At 44.8% G+C, this 16,145-nt stretch overlaps 1 protein-coding gene across 25 annotated transcripts in view; it reads right to left on the bottom strand.

Moving 5' to 3' along the window:
* Nucleotides 1-6,782: 6,782 nt before the first annotated feature.
* Nucleotides 6,783-16,145, bottom strand: part of FBRSL1 (fibrosin like 1) — a 518,655-nt gene continuing 509,292 nt past the window's right edge. For 24 of the 25 annotated variants that reach the window (XM_080558948.1, XM_080558970.1, XM_080558971.1 and 21 more), the window contains 4 exons: nucleotides 14,831-14,908; nucleotides 13,091-13,174; nucleotides 11,825-12,065; nucleotides 6,783-9,784 (listed from right to left, as the gene is read on the bottom strand). In XM_080558948.1, the coding sequence (XP_080415074.1) occupies nucleotides 8,551-9,784; nucleotides 11,825-12,065; nucleotides 13,091-13,174; nucleotides 14,831-14,908 (1,637 nt within the window). In that variant the 3' untranslated portion in view covers nucleotides 6,783-8,550. The remainder of the gene's footprint in view (nucleotides 9,785-11,824; nucleotides 12,066-13,090; nucleotides 13,175-14,830; nucleotides 14,909-16,145) is intronic. The other variant, XM_080558972.1, reaches the window with a different exon arrangement.

Raw genomic sequence — 16,145 nt, 5'->3', positions numbered from 1 at the left:
ACCGGCCCTGGTGGTCCCCGGGGACCAGCCCCACCCGCTGCAGACGTGGGTGGTCATCAGCACTGAGATGGGGCCCTGTGGTCAGCAGCCCGGGCTCTGCAGCCCAGAAAGGCCGTGGGTGCCTCTAGAGAATGAGGACTGTCCTCCCATCTCCGCTTTTGTAGTAGCAACTGCTGTGCCAGATAAAAGCTTTTGTTTGCCTTTTCTCTCCTACATTCCTAATCTCCCTCCGAGCTGGTCTCCCCTATAGTCCATCAAGCACTTTTAATCTCTAATTGCATATGACTGATGAGCGTGAGCTCCACACACAGCGTTGCCAAGAACCACTTTTTCAGAGCCTGAGTTAGCTCTTTAGGCCAGTCATAACACACTGCAGGACCATTAAGAGTTTATAGTTTGTATACATAACACCCTCGGAGCACCAGAGGGTGGTTTATCCAAACAGAAAAGAATTGAGATGAATGAATGCAGAAATGACTTTTGGCCAGGAAATACTTTAATTTTAATTAGGGGGGAAGGGGGTGAGAGAGGAATGAAGAGGCTTTCTTCTCTCACAAAAGACAAGACTAATGAGTTTACAGCTGCAGGCGCTGACCTTGGAGCATCCCGTATAATGCGAGTGCTGAAATGTTTGGATGTGATGTTAGACCTGATAACCTTGCTTCTCAAAGGAAGAAATAAAGGGAAATGTCTGAATGGGGAAGGATTTGTTTCATGGGGATGTATGCATGTATTTATTTATTTTTTCCCCCTCTTGCATTCCCATTCAGCTGCCTTCAGCGACACAGCCATTCACCCAGCTGCTGAGCTTATTCGTGCAGTCATCATTTATTCTGAAGCAGAAATAGACAATTACTGCAGTTTTCCCACACTTAGGACCCCCCTCCCCAACAAATCCCTGCTCACAAGCCCCCACCTCTCTGGAGCCTGCAGCTGGAGGTGCCACTGCCCCCTTGGAGGGGCTGCCTCCAGAGACCCATCCCTTTGGGGCCACATCCAACCTGGCCCCACCTGCGGGGAGCTGCAGGGGATGAGCTCTGCAGTACTTACACCCTGTGTCGGGCTCTACCAGCTCTGTCAGGCACCACCTGGCCCTGCAGAGCCTCCAGCAGTGCCTCTTACCGAAGCTGTGCTCGATGGCATGAAGCTGCTGTGCACGGCTGGGGCTGTGAAGCCAGCTCAGCCCCCGGGGAATCAACACCCCCTGCCCTGCCGAGTCGGCAGCCAGGCAGGCTGAAACAATAGTGCAAGTTAATGGAGCAAAACAACCATCGGTGTTTCCTATTAAAAGTATTTTTATGATGATGATGATTATTAATATTATACAGGGGCTGTGATTTTCTCCCGCCTCGCTCCAACATCTCACAAAATAAACAGTTGCTGTATTATCCCCTTGTAAATGAGACCACAGGATTGTAAACTTTAATTTGTTACTTTTGGCTGCTCTCAGGTTTGGCAGACAATTAAACCAATTCATTAGTTCACAGAGGCACATTTTTGGCCATGTCTGGCTGTGTGAAGTCATCCAGTGAACACATTGGATGCAGGGTGCAGAGAAACCATCGCCTCTTTGCCACATGATCCTCCAGTGCCGGTACAAATAGGCCAACGTGTGCTTTGCAGAATGGCGTGGGATGGGGCACTGGCTCCTCATGGACTTGTGCTGTTGGCAGCCCGCTGACCTGGTGTGTTGGCCAGAGACACGGCATTGATCCTGTGTCTGGCTGGAGGGCAGCTGGGTCGTGCCTGAGCCTTAACCTTTAGTTCTGAAGAGTCTGATCAGTGAAACTCCTTAGGACACAGTAGAAAATGCTGAGCTCTTGAAAAGACTGATCTGGCTGTGTGTGACCTCCAGAGCCATCCTTGCAAGCTGAATTAATTCCTTGAATAGCTGATCTTGTTTCAATGCCTGCTTTCTCGGCTGCAGACACGTGATTAGCCTGTACAGCTCCATGAGAGCAGAGCTGGCTTCTGGCCTCTGCAGGGCTACCAGTCATATGCACTGAGAATTAAGGTATGCTTTTCCAATTTAAAACAAAAGCCATAACAATAATATTTTATGGTCCTATCACATCCCCTGTCCAAAGGGGCTTAGCGCAAACCAGCAATCAGTTTGGATTCCACGTCAGGTGTTTTTTACACATTGTAGTTTCTTAGACATCCATTAAATAAACCAGTAATCCTGAGACATCTCAGTTTTGGAAAACAAAACAAACAAAAAACCCAAAACCCCACAAACAAACAAACAAAAAATGACCATAAAATTCCTCCCTTTTCCTTTGTTCACTCTGCAGGTGTAGAAGACCTCAGTTCCCATGACCAAGTACCCACTAACATCATCAGGCACATGGAAAGGCAGGTGATCTTCACAGTGATGCGCACTGCAATTTGTAACTGAGAAATGGCAGGAAAGCCACTCGCTTGTTTCCTCTCCTCCTCATAGTCCTTTGTGGGCTGACAGACAAGGTATGGCTTCCTGCATCTTAATGGATTTTGTGGGAATGGATTTTTGTGGCTGAATGCATCCTTAAAAGCAGGCAGGAGGTTTGTAGCTTGTGGTGCATATTGGTGAGGTGCTAAGAATAATATGGATCCCAGAAAGGAACCTAAAATGCTTTCAGCCAGTTTTCTTCCAGCTTTTTCGTACAACAAGCCATTAAGGAGACAGACTTAAATTCCTCTTTGCAGAGCATTGCATTGGCCCTGTGTCTGTGGCAGCAATTTAGCAAGCCCCAGGAAGGGTTTCACAGGTCCTGGTGGTTCCTGTATTGATGTTTAAGACACTGACCTGAATGAAAGGACTTTCCAAGACACAGAGGGACGTGTGTTGGGGAGCCTTTGCCTCATGGTACAATTGAAAAAAAGGCCTTCCCAGCATCTTGACCCTTGTGGTGCCATCACCACAAAGTGGGAGAGGTCCCGACCTCCTGGCACATGGCCTCACCCAGCACAGGGCTCCTTCCCTCTCAAGTTGGAATTATTCATTCCTTTTTTTTTTTTCCCCCACAAACTTCCTTCATCTCAAAAATCACTCTAATTTCAGGGTTTTTTGGAGTCAAATAAAAGAGCACTCAAAATGAAAAGAAATATTTTGAATAATGAGATATAAAAGCTTCCCCAAACTCATTCCCTGCTCCTGCTTTTCTCACTTCGCCTGCATTCGTGTGCCTGTGTTCGTGTGCCTGCGCTCCTGAGGGGGTCTCTAAGGCAGGGCCTGGAAGAAAGCTCTAAGATGGCGGCGCCTCCAGTCAGGCCCCAGGGCCCTCGCTCTGAGGGAGGCTGCAGTAGGGAGCAGAGAGTTGGTGAGGAGTTGGTCACTTAGCAGTGTCCAAATGGTTTCCTTTCCTTGCAGTGATAATGTTTATTAACAGAAGTGTTGTGACACTTAGCAGAGCAAAGGCTGTAGGAGAGCTAATTAGGGCTGGGTGAACCCATGTTTTCTCTCCCTTCAGAAACCTCGGCCTAGACCTCTCCTCATCCCATGGCTTTGCTGGATGGGAGGGATTGTGCCTGGTCTCTTCACAGGAGCAAGCAGATGAGGAGTTCAGGGAGGAAAAGTCCTCCCCCCCCCAATTGTTTGACAAAAACCGCAGTGGAAACCTGCCTTCTCCTGGCTGAGACGCAGCCATGTCCTCTCACAGTTTCTCCTGCTGCTGGCAGGGATGTGCGGTGTGTGGCCATGGCCGATGCAGGTGTGAATGGGGCTCCAGTTTCTTTTGAGGGCATTTTAGACACCCTCCACTCCTCAGACTGCTTTCAGGGGGAATTAAGGGCTGTAGCACCCAGTCATCGTGGCCTGGCTGCTACAATCTGTAGGACGCGCTGCCGCTGAGGGACCTGCTGGTCAATAGGGTGCTGCACAGCTGGCGTCTGAAGGACAGCTTTGTCCATGGGAGGGACGGGCAGGGAGAGCTCTGTTTTGACACGTCCTTGTTGGATGAGGAAGAGAGCAAGCAGAAAATGGCTGATGATAAATGCAGCAATTAGGGAAGCTTAATGGAGCAGGAGGTTTTTGTGAGAAGACAAAGAAATCGCTGTGCTGACACCTGCAAGGGGTCCCAGCCACCTCCGCGTGGAGGCCTCAAGCTGTGCTGCGGCCACAGGGGCCAGGCCGAGGGGAGGCGAGCCTTTGCCTGCGTGCACACACTCCTTGAAAGATGTGCATGAAGGGAAAAAAATATTTTCCAAGTTAAACTTACAAACACCTTTTTTTTTTCTTTTCTTGTTATGCTCAGAACAGCTCTGCTGGGGGAAGCCCTTGGGCTGTAGTGCCTGCAGTGATGCCTTGTTCAGGGCTGAGCCCATGACCTGCCATGCTCTGTCCCCAAAGCTTGGTGTTCCCAGCTAATCCCTGGGCTATCAGCTCCCCAAGCTTTTAGTAAAAGTGCTAGATTTGTTGCCAAAGCCCCATTTCTCTTTACTTCCTTGTTTAGACTCTTCCCAAAGCAAACTGCTCTTGCAAACGGACACAGCAAAGCGCTGGGGAAGCTCTGTACCTGCTCTAACTGGGTCTGTGATGGGCAATGCCACTTTGGTCTGTCACAAGGCCATTACCCAAATCCCCTGCAAATTGCAACACAAATAGTTTCCTAAGGCTTTGAAAAAAAGGAATTTCCTGAAGGAGTTAGAGAAGAGGTTTCTTTTCTGCTTAGTACAAGCCAAAGAAAACATCAAAACATCAGTCCTGTTTTCCTCACCTCCGAGGGCTCCTTAGGGGCTAGCTGGAGCTGTGCACTGCTGGCCTACCCCTTCTCTGGCTTACCTCTTCTCTTTCTGGCAGCTACTAGTCTGCCCAAAGCAAAGCTGGTGCATCTCGCTCCTGCCCAAGCTATTGGGATCTTGCGTTTCTGTCTAGCTGGCTTCTTGTGCTTTCCCTTCTCTGGACCCAGACTGCGTTGGCATTGCAGATCTGATGGCGACAGCTTAGGCTGCAGAAGAGCCCTTAGGTACCTCTGTGTCAGTGCTTTGTTTTTCTAACTTGGGTCACCCACAACTAACTCCAAATGCTTATATATAAAGACTAGAATGGGGATTTCCCATATACTTATTTTAGGCAATAAAACTTACTCTTTAGGGAAATACAAGATCTTTTTGTCATTAAAAAAAGTATTCTTGACAAGTAATCTGAGGATTCATTACGGATTACCTTTTTCCTGCTACCCATGATCTCCTGATTATTCCTGTATTAATCACCGGTCCATAACGGGCCCTTTCACTGAGAGTGCAGTCCATCCCGTCCCACCAAGCTGCGGTGGTGCGCTGCATCACATCTCACACAAAAGGTAGCAAGTGCAAGAGCTGCTGTCCCTCATTCTTTCCTGAGCATTTTTTTTAAAAATAGGCTGCCTGAAGCAAGCCATGGAACTTGCAAATCCCATCTTCTTTTTGTCCCACCATTTACTTGCTAAATCCCACCCATTGTCAATGAGTAAGGGAAGTCTCTAGAGAGCTGAAAGTAAAATAAAAATGGTAAAAACTGCACAAAATGAAAGCTCAACAGTGGTAGAAATGCATAAACCCCAGGAAGTTCTGTTACAATCCTTTTCAACAGAAGAAGGCTCAGCTGGTGTAGCTTATAGGAGTAAGGCTGAATTAATTAGTTTCTCTGTTTAGGTAATAATACCATTAATCATGATGAACCATTTTGTGAGAAGGCTGATACCCAGCCCTGCATAATTCTGTAGGAATCCCACGGTAGTGCAGCATTATTGATGGGTCATCCTCTGAAAGTGTAAGAGCAATGCCTCCTAATAGAGTAAATGGCAAACCACTGATTTTCTTTTAATATTCAGACTGCCACAACATCACTTATGATGAATTCCTCTGGCACCGGTGTGGCTGCAATAAGCAATCCGTCAGGAATGCCACGGGAGCATGGCATTGATTTAATGCTCACTTTTCAAATCTTACATGGACCAAATGCTTCCAGAGGGTACAGTCCATTTTCGTATTTTTTGAAGCGTGCACTACCAACCCCCTTGTTCGCACTTATCTGCATTGGGAAGACGCAGCCATGGACCCTTTTTAATAGAGGTTAAGCAGGTTCATGTAGTCAGGCCTGTGTTAGAGGGGATGTCAAGCACGATGGCATGTTGGACAATAGTAGAGGGAGAGAATTACAATCCCCCTGAGCCAGCATTCCTAACATCTTTATGCTGAGTCCAACACACTTTTCACTTCCACCATGTGTTATACGTTCCTCCGATTTCAGCTGGGAGAGCAGGTGCTGATTTTTAATGCCTATTTTGTTTTAAGCCTCCTTTCATCAGATTAAGGACCCTGCTATTTTATTTCATTTTATTTTTTTATGCTTGGTAATTTAGTCACACACAAACTTAAAAACAGAAGCTGTAACATGCTGTTAAAGCACAGTCGCCCACTGTTAAATCAGTTACTGAGAGCGAGGGGGCTTGGAGCACTTTTCCATCCCCCTGCAGATGTCTGCTCTCAGCCTACGGAAAAAGCTGGGGAAGCAAATGGAAACACACGTGAAGAACAGCGCTTCAGGCTATAACCCTCCCGTAGCTATGCCGGCAGCACAATCCCTGCAAACAAGCTGTTGCACAGAGGCTGTGCTTTCTCTTCTGTCCTTTTTTTCCTTTCCTTTCCCCTTTGAACCGGAGAAAGGCTCAAGCAGAGATCCGCAAACCAAATAAAATCCCTCTCCCAGCACCAACCCCTTCCTCCAAGTCGCCGCAGCGCTGGGGCGTTGATGCGCTGTCGATAAACCATTAGTCTCCGAGTCGGCAGCGCTGGCCATGACACACAAACACTCGACTACCTTTTTCATCCAAAATCAATGTTGTATTTATCTTCATTGATCTACAAGGAAACTGAATGTTTAAAATTACAGGGGGTGCAGGGGGGAGGATGGGGAGGGGGGGGAAACAAGAGTTACAGAGCCAAGAAAATAGTAGCGGATGGCTGAATTAACTAGAGAGAAAAAGCCCAGGATATATAAAACATGGACACTGAAAAATAAAATAAGGGAGGGGGGATGGTACAGCAAGTAAAACATGGCAAAATTTACATATGGATGAAAAGTAAAATTGGAAATAAAAAATAAATCATGCCAAAAAGCAGTTCAAGGCAGAACCACACTGAAACAAACATTTGCTTATGGTCTTCATGTACTATAGATAATATATCAGAATTTCTTTTTTTTTAATCAACCATTAGACTTTTTTTTTGCACTCCTAAAATTCTACTTTGTCTTGTATACAGATTCCAATAAGAACACTGCACAATTAGCACAAGGGGTCCACGGAAAATTGTCCTTGCTTGCCAGCGATCCTGCCCACAACACAAAAAAAGAGAAAAAAAGGAAAAAAAAAATAAGGAAAGGGTCTGCCGCATGGTACTGTGCCAGTTCCATCTGCTTTTGCCAGCTTGAAAAGTAGGAAACCAAAATTCCCTTCCAGGAGCGTGTGTCTCTCTTTCCTTGACGAACTGTCCCTTGTGTTTGTACAAAAAAATTCAGTCTCTCTCTTTTTTTTTTGTTAAACACAATCATTCTTCTTCCTGTTCACATGCCATTTCCATTCTGTCTCCATAGTTGCAAGTTGGTTGTTTTTGGGTTGTTTTTTTTTTTTAAACCTTCCTCCCCCCAACATCCGCTAAGACCTGCCTCCAAGTTCTTGCATAGTTGAAGTATATATGCCGTACTTAGCTTTCTGAGTGTGAATTTCTGACTGTGACAAGAGTATGAGTTGTAACCATGTTAACAAATAACCAGAGTGGTTCTAGAAACCATTTTTATAAAGTCTACCTATGTTAAGAATTTAATATTGGTGTACATTTATATTAACAGAATATTTACAGTTTGTTTTCTGTTTTTTTTTTGTTTAAAACAAGAAGTCAAAAAAAATTCCTCTTAAATTTCTGCATAATATAATAAGGCAAAAAACAAACAGTTTTGTACATTATTATTATTATTAATATTTTAATATATATCTGTAACTTCGGTTCCAAAGTACCAAGGTAAGTGATCAATTGGCCTCAGAAGGGAACCTCACAGTGGACTGTAAAACTACAGTATTTCCATAAATAATACTTTTAAGAAACCCTGGGTATTTTTTCTTAAGGATCTGAGGCCTTTTAAATGCAAATTTAACTAAAGACAAAAGCAAAAATTTCTTTTTTCTTTTTAAGTGAATAAAGAGCACAAAATTAAAAAAAATACAAATCCATTAAAAATGTTTCTCACATTTGGGAAAAAATGTACAAACTTGCTATTTTTAACTCATTTTTTTTTTTTTAGCACAGAAACAAAAACAAAACCAAAAATCAATACCTATATATTAAATTCCCATTCTCAGCAACCTTCTTGTTGGAAAGTCTGCATCCCCGACCCCATTATTTATGGAAATGTGCTTAACTTCTACAAATTTTACATTAAAAAAAAAAAAAAGTTTACAGCAGTGCATTTTGTAAAAGGTTTGTTTTTTGTTTTTCTTTTTTTGTGTTTTTTGTTTTTTCTGTTTGTTTTGTTGTTGTTGTTGTTGGTTGTTTGTTTTATATACAGGCGAGTTTAAAATTCAATGTTGGGGACTATCGTGCCTCTACTTCTTTGGGGTTCCTAGAGGGGGAGTAGTCCCTGGACTCTGAGTTTGTGAGTGGAGTAGTCCTGCGTGGGGAGGCAGGTCTGGTGCTGCTCGCTGGTACAAGAGGCGGTGGGGCGCTCAGCGCTGCAGTTGGTGGGTTCCTATTTAAAATCCCATTGTGCATGGCAGTGGATGGACTCAGTCTGGGGTAATGCATCCCGCTTAAATGAGGCATGAAGGATGGCACGTGTGCCAGGTGACTTTCGATAGGGGATGAGTGCAAGTGGTGCATTCTGGCACGCTCAAGTTCTTCCCGTAAGTGCAAGCGCTCTCTTTCCTCCACTTGCCGCAACCGCTCCTGCTCTCGGCGGGCTTCAAGAAGGTTTTCATGGTTGTAGTCATGTGGCTCCCTGTCTCTGTAAGAACGCTCATGGTCGTAAAATCCAGAGGTGGTAGGGAACCTATGGATGGGATCCGTCCGGAGCTGGAAGTCCATTCGACGGTGCAGGTCTAAGCTCCGGTAGGCATCTCGCAATGGGTCCCTCATCGGGTCCCAAGAAAATCCAGGATGTGGCAGCCTCTCTCTTCCTGACAAAGGATTCATGCCTATGAGCGGGGTCATCATTCTGCTGCGGTCCAGGACATTCATGTTGTTCATCTGGTGCACACTGCCCATGGAGATAGGCATTGAGGCAGCCATTGAAGGAGGCAACGACAATCCATGCAAAGTAGGTGGTGGGGGATGCTCCACTGATCGGGAGTGCTGCGAAGGCTCAGACCCTACCACCAGCACATCACTGTCTTCTTTCCTCTCCTCTTTGACTTTGATGTCATTCTTAATCTTCTGGAGGTCACTGGGAAGCTCTGTCTTTCTCTCCATGTCCTTGCTCATTAGATTGGTAAGCTTCAAGCTCTCACTTAGTGCAGGTTTGCTGTATGGTGATACAGACTGGATTACTGGCTTTGTATTGTCCTCAGAGGGTCTCTTATCATGGCTTGGAGTTTCCTTCACTGGGGAACGGCTCTCTTTAATCTTGTGTTCTGCTATGGGCGGCTCTCTCAGCCGGTCAGGGTGCTCTCGCTCAGGTTCTTTGGACCTTTCCCTTTCACCGAGGCTAACCTGCCTGATAGGATCACTGGAGGTTTGGCTGTTGCTGCGGATGAGATTGCTTATCTGATGTGTCACTGGAGCTGATGCCGGTGAGGATCTGTTTGAATGTCTGTTTTTATCCATGAGGTCTCTGTAAAAAGAATGCAGACACATCCTTGGGTTTGTGTGAACAAACATACATGTGATGCTGGACGTGCATAGTGGTGTCTACTTGCATAATTTGAAAAGCTCTCCTATAGCTATAGCTATGGTATGCACTAAATGATATGAACTACCTGCCTTTAGGTTCTATTTAAAAAAAAAAAAAAAAAGCTAAACATCTACAGATCTGGGACTGAACTGGGGATGCATTTGAAAGAGCAGCACATTTCACCTTAAGAGAAAGGCCAGCTCACTAAGAAATGTCGGAACGAAGTCTAGACAGCTTATTTTTTTAAAAAAGGTGATTATTGCATGCATACATACACATCTTGCTGCCAGACAATTATTTTGTTGGCTATAACACTTTTAACTGTGGTTCCTTTCCTAAAACATGGATGCAGGCACACAAAATGGAACTGTTCTGGAAGCCTACAGAAATATATGAAGGTCCTTCATGAAACAGCCTCATCAACTGGAAGCAGCTGTAACACGATGGATATTTTTCTATGGGGCTGCAGTAAAGTTTGTGTCGCCGTCAGTTTTGGCAGTTAAGCTAGGTGCTTAAGCAAAAAATTCCTGCACAGGCTGAGAAAATGAATGACTGGCCTTTGTTATGAGAGGGCCTGCTATGAGGAACAAGGGGTTTGATGAGAAATGTCCATTGTTTAGAAGAAGGCATGAGAATGGGGTTTGTTTCCAACTGCACCTCTCTCTGTGAGCAAGCCAATTAGTTGCTCTTACTCCCATGTCTTTAAGTGAATAAATAATGTTCACCTTCTAGAAGCACTCTGCTCTGAATAAACACTTTAAACACAAAGTATGACGGTGGGATTGAGAGAACTGCATTATGCAGCTGAGGAGCTCAGTGATGCCTACCTTCAATGCTGGGCTTGCATCTGAGTCATAAGAATCATGGTGCTGTAAACTGGAGGTGTTTTGGGTAATTCTGTGGGTATTTATCCCTTATGATTACACTTGCTAACCAGATTTATCTCTCTGTGGTAGTCCTAATTGCTGGTCAAGGATGTAGCTTATTAAAACCATGTCTAAACAAGGATGCTGGGGATAGCTTTGGCTGAATTAATAGACATATAACAGAGATGTTAACCCCTGAGTGAACACTCTTAAAAGTGAAGTAACCTTGGCTTGGAAATGATTTATGCTGAAGCCAACAAGGGAGCTTCCTATCTGAATGACTATCCATACAAGCGTGTCAGACAGTTTAACATTTAAAGCAAGATGATTTTCAGCCTATTCCTTCTATATAATCTTGTTCACAGGCACTGCCTGAAGAGCTCATTAAAAACACTCCAGGCAAACTACAAAACCCTGATCAGCAATGAAATGCACACATCTAAGGTTTGCAGGCTGTTATTGTCTACAAAGAAGTAGCCTGTTGGAGACAACCAGGGTCTGAAATTTACAGCTTGAAAATCATATAGCTGGAAGCTAATGAAGTATCTATAGCTCAGGTGATACAGTCCTGTCATCATTAATAAGGGCTTGCCTACAGTGCAATTTTTTAAAATCAGATTTGCTAATGGATTCACATACACTGCTCCAGATACAGGCATTTGCATTTTTACCTTGTTAATGTCCAGCTAACATTTGAATTCATCAGCATATTTGTAATGGGAGCTATGACTGTCTACAAAGAACCCATCACAATACCACCTCCAGGAATTCAGAATTTATAGCACTCCTAAAGGAGGCTGGTGAAAACAGCTGCATACACCCTGAAAACACAGTGACGTGCTCATTTCCTCAACCTGGTGTCTTTTTAAAACCTGACAGTGGGGAAGTAAAGACTAGCCTACTGTATTTCCACAGAGGACAAATCCTAAAAGGCAGAGGTTTCTTTTTGTGCCACTAGTACTTGAGCTTATCTCAGGGACAGAGCTATCAGATGTTTCAAAGACAAGCAATGTTTTGCTCTGAAGGTGATTTTAAGATGGGAATTGATGGTAAAGGAAAAAATAAGAAAAAACGGAGAAAAAAGAGACTAGAATCAAAAGCACACGTGGCTCACCTCTCTTTGTCTCTGTCATCTTTACTCAGAGAAAGATCCCTCTTCTCAGGCTCTCGGTCCCGCTCTCTGTCTCTGTCGTGGTTTGTCACCGAGGAGCTTCGCTCAGAATCGGTCGGCTTGGGCCACTGTGGAGGTGTTGGGAAGGACGGCGGGGTCCGATGGAGTCTATTCCATGGCTCATGGGGATTATTGAAATTCTGCAGGTTTGGGCCATCTTTGTGAGTAAAAATGTTGTTGTGAGCTAGAATAATGGCAGGGGAGGAGGAATAGTTAAAAATAATTAAAACCAAATAATTACATGTGCATTTTGCACAACGATAATTAATCCAGAGCTGTCCTTTCAAGGCTTATTTAATGTGCAGCTCATGGTGAGGGGGAGCTACTAGCAGGTGGTCAGAGATACCTCCGGCACTGGGTGGAAGATCCACCAGCTCTTTTAAGGCTATTTGCGGAGGAAGCTTTCACTATACATCTGAATAACTCAGAAATGACAGAAAACGCCCAGCTTCTTTTTTCCCCCCGCCCCAGCAAGGGTTCCAGCACAAAAGCAATATTCTTCCTCAGCTCCCTCACTGGCAGAAACTTTAATTTGTGGGTAGTTACAAGCAATCAGCTGCCTGCAGCTGAGGATTCAGGGATTTTTTTTTTTTGTTAAAGAAACCAGACTACTTGGTGGTATGTATGTATGTGTATAAAAATAGAGCTTGGCTGTAGGCTTTTTAGAACAGTCACTTGATTTTCCTCCATCAATCTTCAACTGATTCCTGTTGCACCATGAGATGCAAAAGCATGCTCTTATGTGTGGCTCTCAAGCATGTCTTGCCTACAGGTAACATGTTTTTGAAGTAAAATCATTTTATACAGGTAATTTAAACTCCAGACAATGGTTACAGAGAAAGTCTACATGCTGAATTAGGAGAAGTATCAATAGCTGTTCCACTGTGTATCTTCACTGTTGAAGGGTGTTACTTTAGATGCCCATGGGGTATCAGAGCTCAGTGGGGTCATGCAGCTCCAGCACCTCTAAGAACACACAAGGCAACATCCTTCAGCAGTGAGGAGACACAGAGCACACCTATTGATGTCTGTGACATGCAGAAAAGCTCCCACCGCAGAGACCTGGAAATCTTAGGTGCAGTGTTTTCAGATAGGAGAATGGAGGTTAGGAAATAAACTTCTTTAAAAACTACCACCAGCTGCTGTAAATATTAGCATGTGGCTTTTCTGGAAGGGATGTTTGTCTGCAGTAACCCAGCCAGTACTTACTCAGAGCATGACTGCCTAATCCTCCAAAGGCATTGCTGCCTAAGTTCCCAAGGCCGCTGAAGGTGCTTGACCTGCTAAATGGATCTGGAAAGGCAAACAGGGATTTAGCAGGCATTTAGCCAAGAATGTTGGAGAATGAAATGCACCCCTCCCCTTCTTAACGGTCTGAATCCAAGTAGGATTAGGCCAGACTTTAAGCTGATCCTTCTCATTGCAAGGTTCTTTGCACAGAAAATTCCCAGCATGTTAAAAGGGAGAAGGGATTCAGTGCTCACACTGCAAACAGGTGCTGTAATAAACTTTTGTATGCTAGTCAGAGGGGAGCTAGAAATTAAGTTTGAATAGCTGAAATTAGGATGGCTGCTGCTAAGCTGAAACTCTCCTTCCTTATCAGCTGTAATAGCAGCAGCATTGCAGTTGCCTTGAAAGAAGAACATCAGCAGCTCCTGAGTCAGCATATTGAGGGGACGCATTGTTTCACTGTTGTTTCTGTGTACGACCTTCTACCCTCTTTGTAATGGTGCACAGAGACAGTCCTAAGCTAACTGCTATGGACATCCATCCAGAGACCAACTAAACACATGGGTCTGTTTGTACCAAAATCCTCTCCCATAATCTATTCCCTGATCATAGTGGTGGAAATGATAGCATAGCCTTAGCCTTACTGGCACTTGTCTTTGTAAAAAGTCCTGCCTGTTTTTTCACTGGAGGCACCCATCATCAAAAGAGGTCTGAGTGCCCAACTCAGGTTTCTGCACTCCAAAGATAGCTAGGGGTTAAAACATGCAAGTACACTTGTTTTTCTCCTACTGGTCATCTCTAAACAACTCCTCCTGTCCACTGACTTTTTGGCTGTCTTTTTAACGTCTTTAACTTGCCATGTTACAGGTGAGGTGCTCCCCGTATGCCTATATTTAAAATATCAAGGCAAACAGCACAAGTAACTTTTATTTTTACACAAACAACTATTTACTTATTTACTTATTTTGAAATAGCTGTTCTTGTCCCTCTCCTTTGCTATTTAGTAGTTGAGTGACTTTGTAGAGATACAGTTAATTTTGACAGAATGTTCAGGAGTTGATGTAAATCTAGGTATTTGCAACAGAAGGAAGTCTACTGGGTCATGTGGGATGCTGCATGTACTGATTGGATGAGTGTTACTAAAACATTAATCAACAGAACTTGAACCTTAATTGGCAATGAGCTGCCTGTGAGCTTTGAAAATGAGGAAATTTGAGAAAATCAGGCCCTACTTACTGCCAATTAGGAAACTGAAAGACTGGAAAAATGTGCAGAACAGCTACTTGCCAGGAACCGTTCACTGAACTTTAATATAGAACCTAGCCAAGAACTTTCACAGGTAAGAAAGGGCATGGGAGGAGCCCATTTTAAGCTGTGGCTTGTTTGAGGTACCTTTGAAATAAAATTTCTCCTGTTTCCCTGGGCACATTCAGCAGCACAGAAGGGCTCTACAAGTCAGGTTTCAGCTTGTGTGCCGTGCAATGCCCAACTCTGTCGAAGGGGAGAGTCTGCTAATCCTGCTCCTCTCCTTTGGAGGAGATCACAGGGGGTGTGCTGGGAACCTGGTGTGGGTGGGACAATTTCTGAGCGAGCTTCTCATCCCTGAGAAAGTTTAATCCTCTCCCTCTGATTCTGCCACTGTGCCTCAGGCAGGACTGTGCTGAGAGCCAGGACTGGGTCAGACATATAAAGGTGAAGGCAGGGTTTACTTACACTTACCTGCCAAGTGGTTAGTAGGCAGGAAACTGCTGTGATGAGGTGAAGGACCAAAGGGCGTGGTGGCTGGATGTGTCGCACCTGGGAGAACAAGGTCTCTTTTTAGTTCAGTAGCAAGTGACAGAGGTCCTGGCCATCAAACTCAAGAACCAGATGCAAGGGCACAGTCAGATTTAAACAGCATGGGTGGGACTGGGGCAGACCCCAAATGGCTATGGGCAGGATTTCTCTCGGTGCTCTTTGAAGGAGTCTCTCAGCACTAGGAGGCAGGAGGAGACCTTGCACTGAGTGTTGCTGCTCACCTGCAATAACTGGGCAGTGAATCTCTTTGTCTGGCATTTTCAGTCATTACTCTGTGTTTACACTAAACAGGGTCAGTCCAGGTTACGCACCCAGACAGAAGGTGCTCGGAAGTGACTGATTAGAGTCTACGTGAAACACCAGTTAATGACAGGCACGCAGGGAACATCAATCATGCCTCTCCCATGAGAGCCCCATCTTTGCTCTCACATCTGTCTCTGCATACACAGCTTCCCCCCGCGATATTTTTTCCCTCTCCTGAACACTGCTTACTGCCATGGTGCCATGCTGCCCTGGGGGAAAGGAACACTGCTTAGCACACTGCTTTACATCAGGTTGAGGTAAGGTGAAAGAATGGGCTGAAAATAAGCTGGTCCGTCCTGCATTTCAAGGTGGACTAAGTTCATGCTCAGGTGGCCTTCATAAAGGAAAACCAGAGCAGAAAATGAAAGATTTGCTTCTTTTGCAGGCAGACACACACAAAACTGCAACTGCAACTTGTGAAAAGCACTGGTGTCACCTGGCATGGGGATACGTGGGTTTTGGAGAAAGATCAATTCCCACATATCCTGCAAACGACAGTGTGTTTGGGGAATCTCCTGGGCCTTGCTTTAGCCCCCGAAGATCAGTACAGGGGATTTTCAAGATGCCCCTGAAATCTAGTTTTGAATATTTCTGTTTCAGATGTATGCACCAAAACATTTCTGTGGCTCCAGCATTACAATGACAAGTCCAGCCTTCTGCAAATGTTTAGACTGTGAATGTCCTGTCGGTGCCTTCTCTGTGCCAGGCCTTCACATGCTACAGACAAAGCCGAATTATCAACTACAGTAACTTTTAGATCCTGTCTGGATGCAACACAACTTCTGCCTCCCTTGCAGAAAGCAAAATCTGCCATACCTGTGCATTAACTCTCCTTTTGTTAGAAACTAGTAATTCCACTCAATGACAGAAAAGCAGCACTTTTCATGTGCAAAACAGACCAACACCAAAATAAAGCTTTTCAGTGCTTTTCTCT

This window comes from Anser brachyrhynchus (genome assembly GCF_964034855.1).
Source record: "Anser brachyrhynchus genome assembly, chromosome: 17".
In the NCBI taxonomy this organism is placed as follows: Eukaryota; Metazoa; Chordata; class Aves; order Anseriformes; family Anatidae; genus Anser; species Anser brachyrhynchus.
The sequence above is the reverse complement of the archived record's forward strand: the minus strand, read 5'-3'. Positions and strand labels throughout refer to the sequence as shown.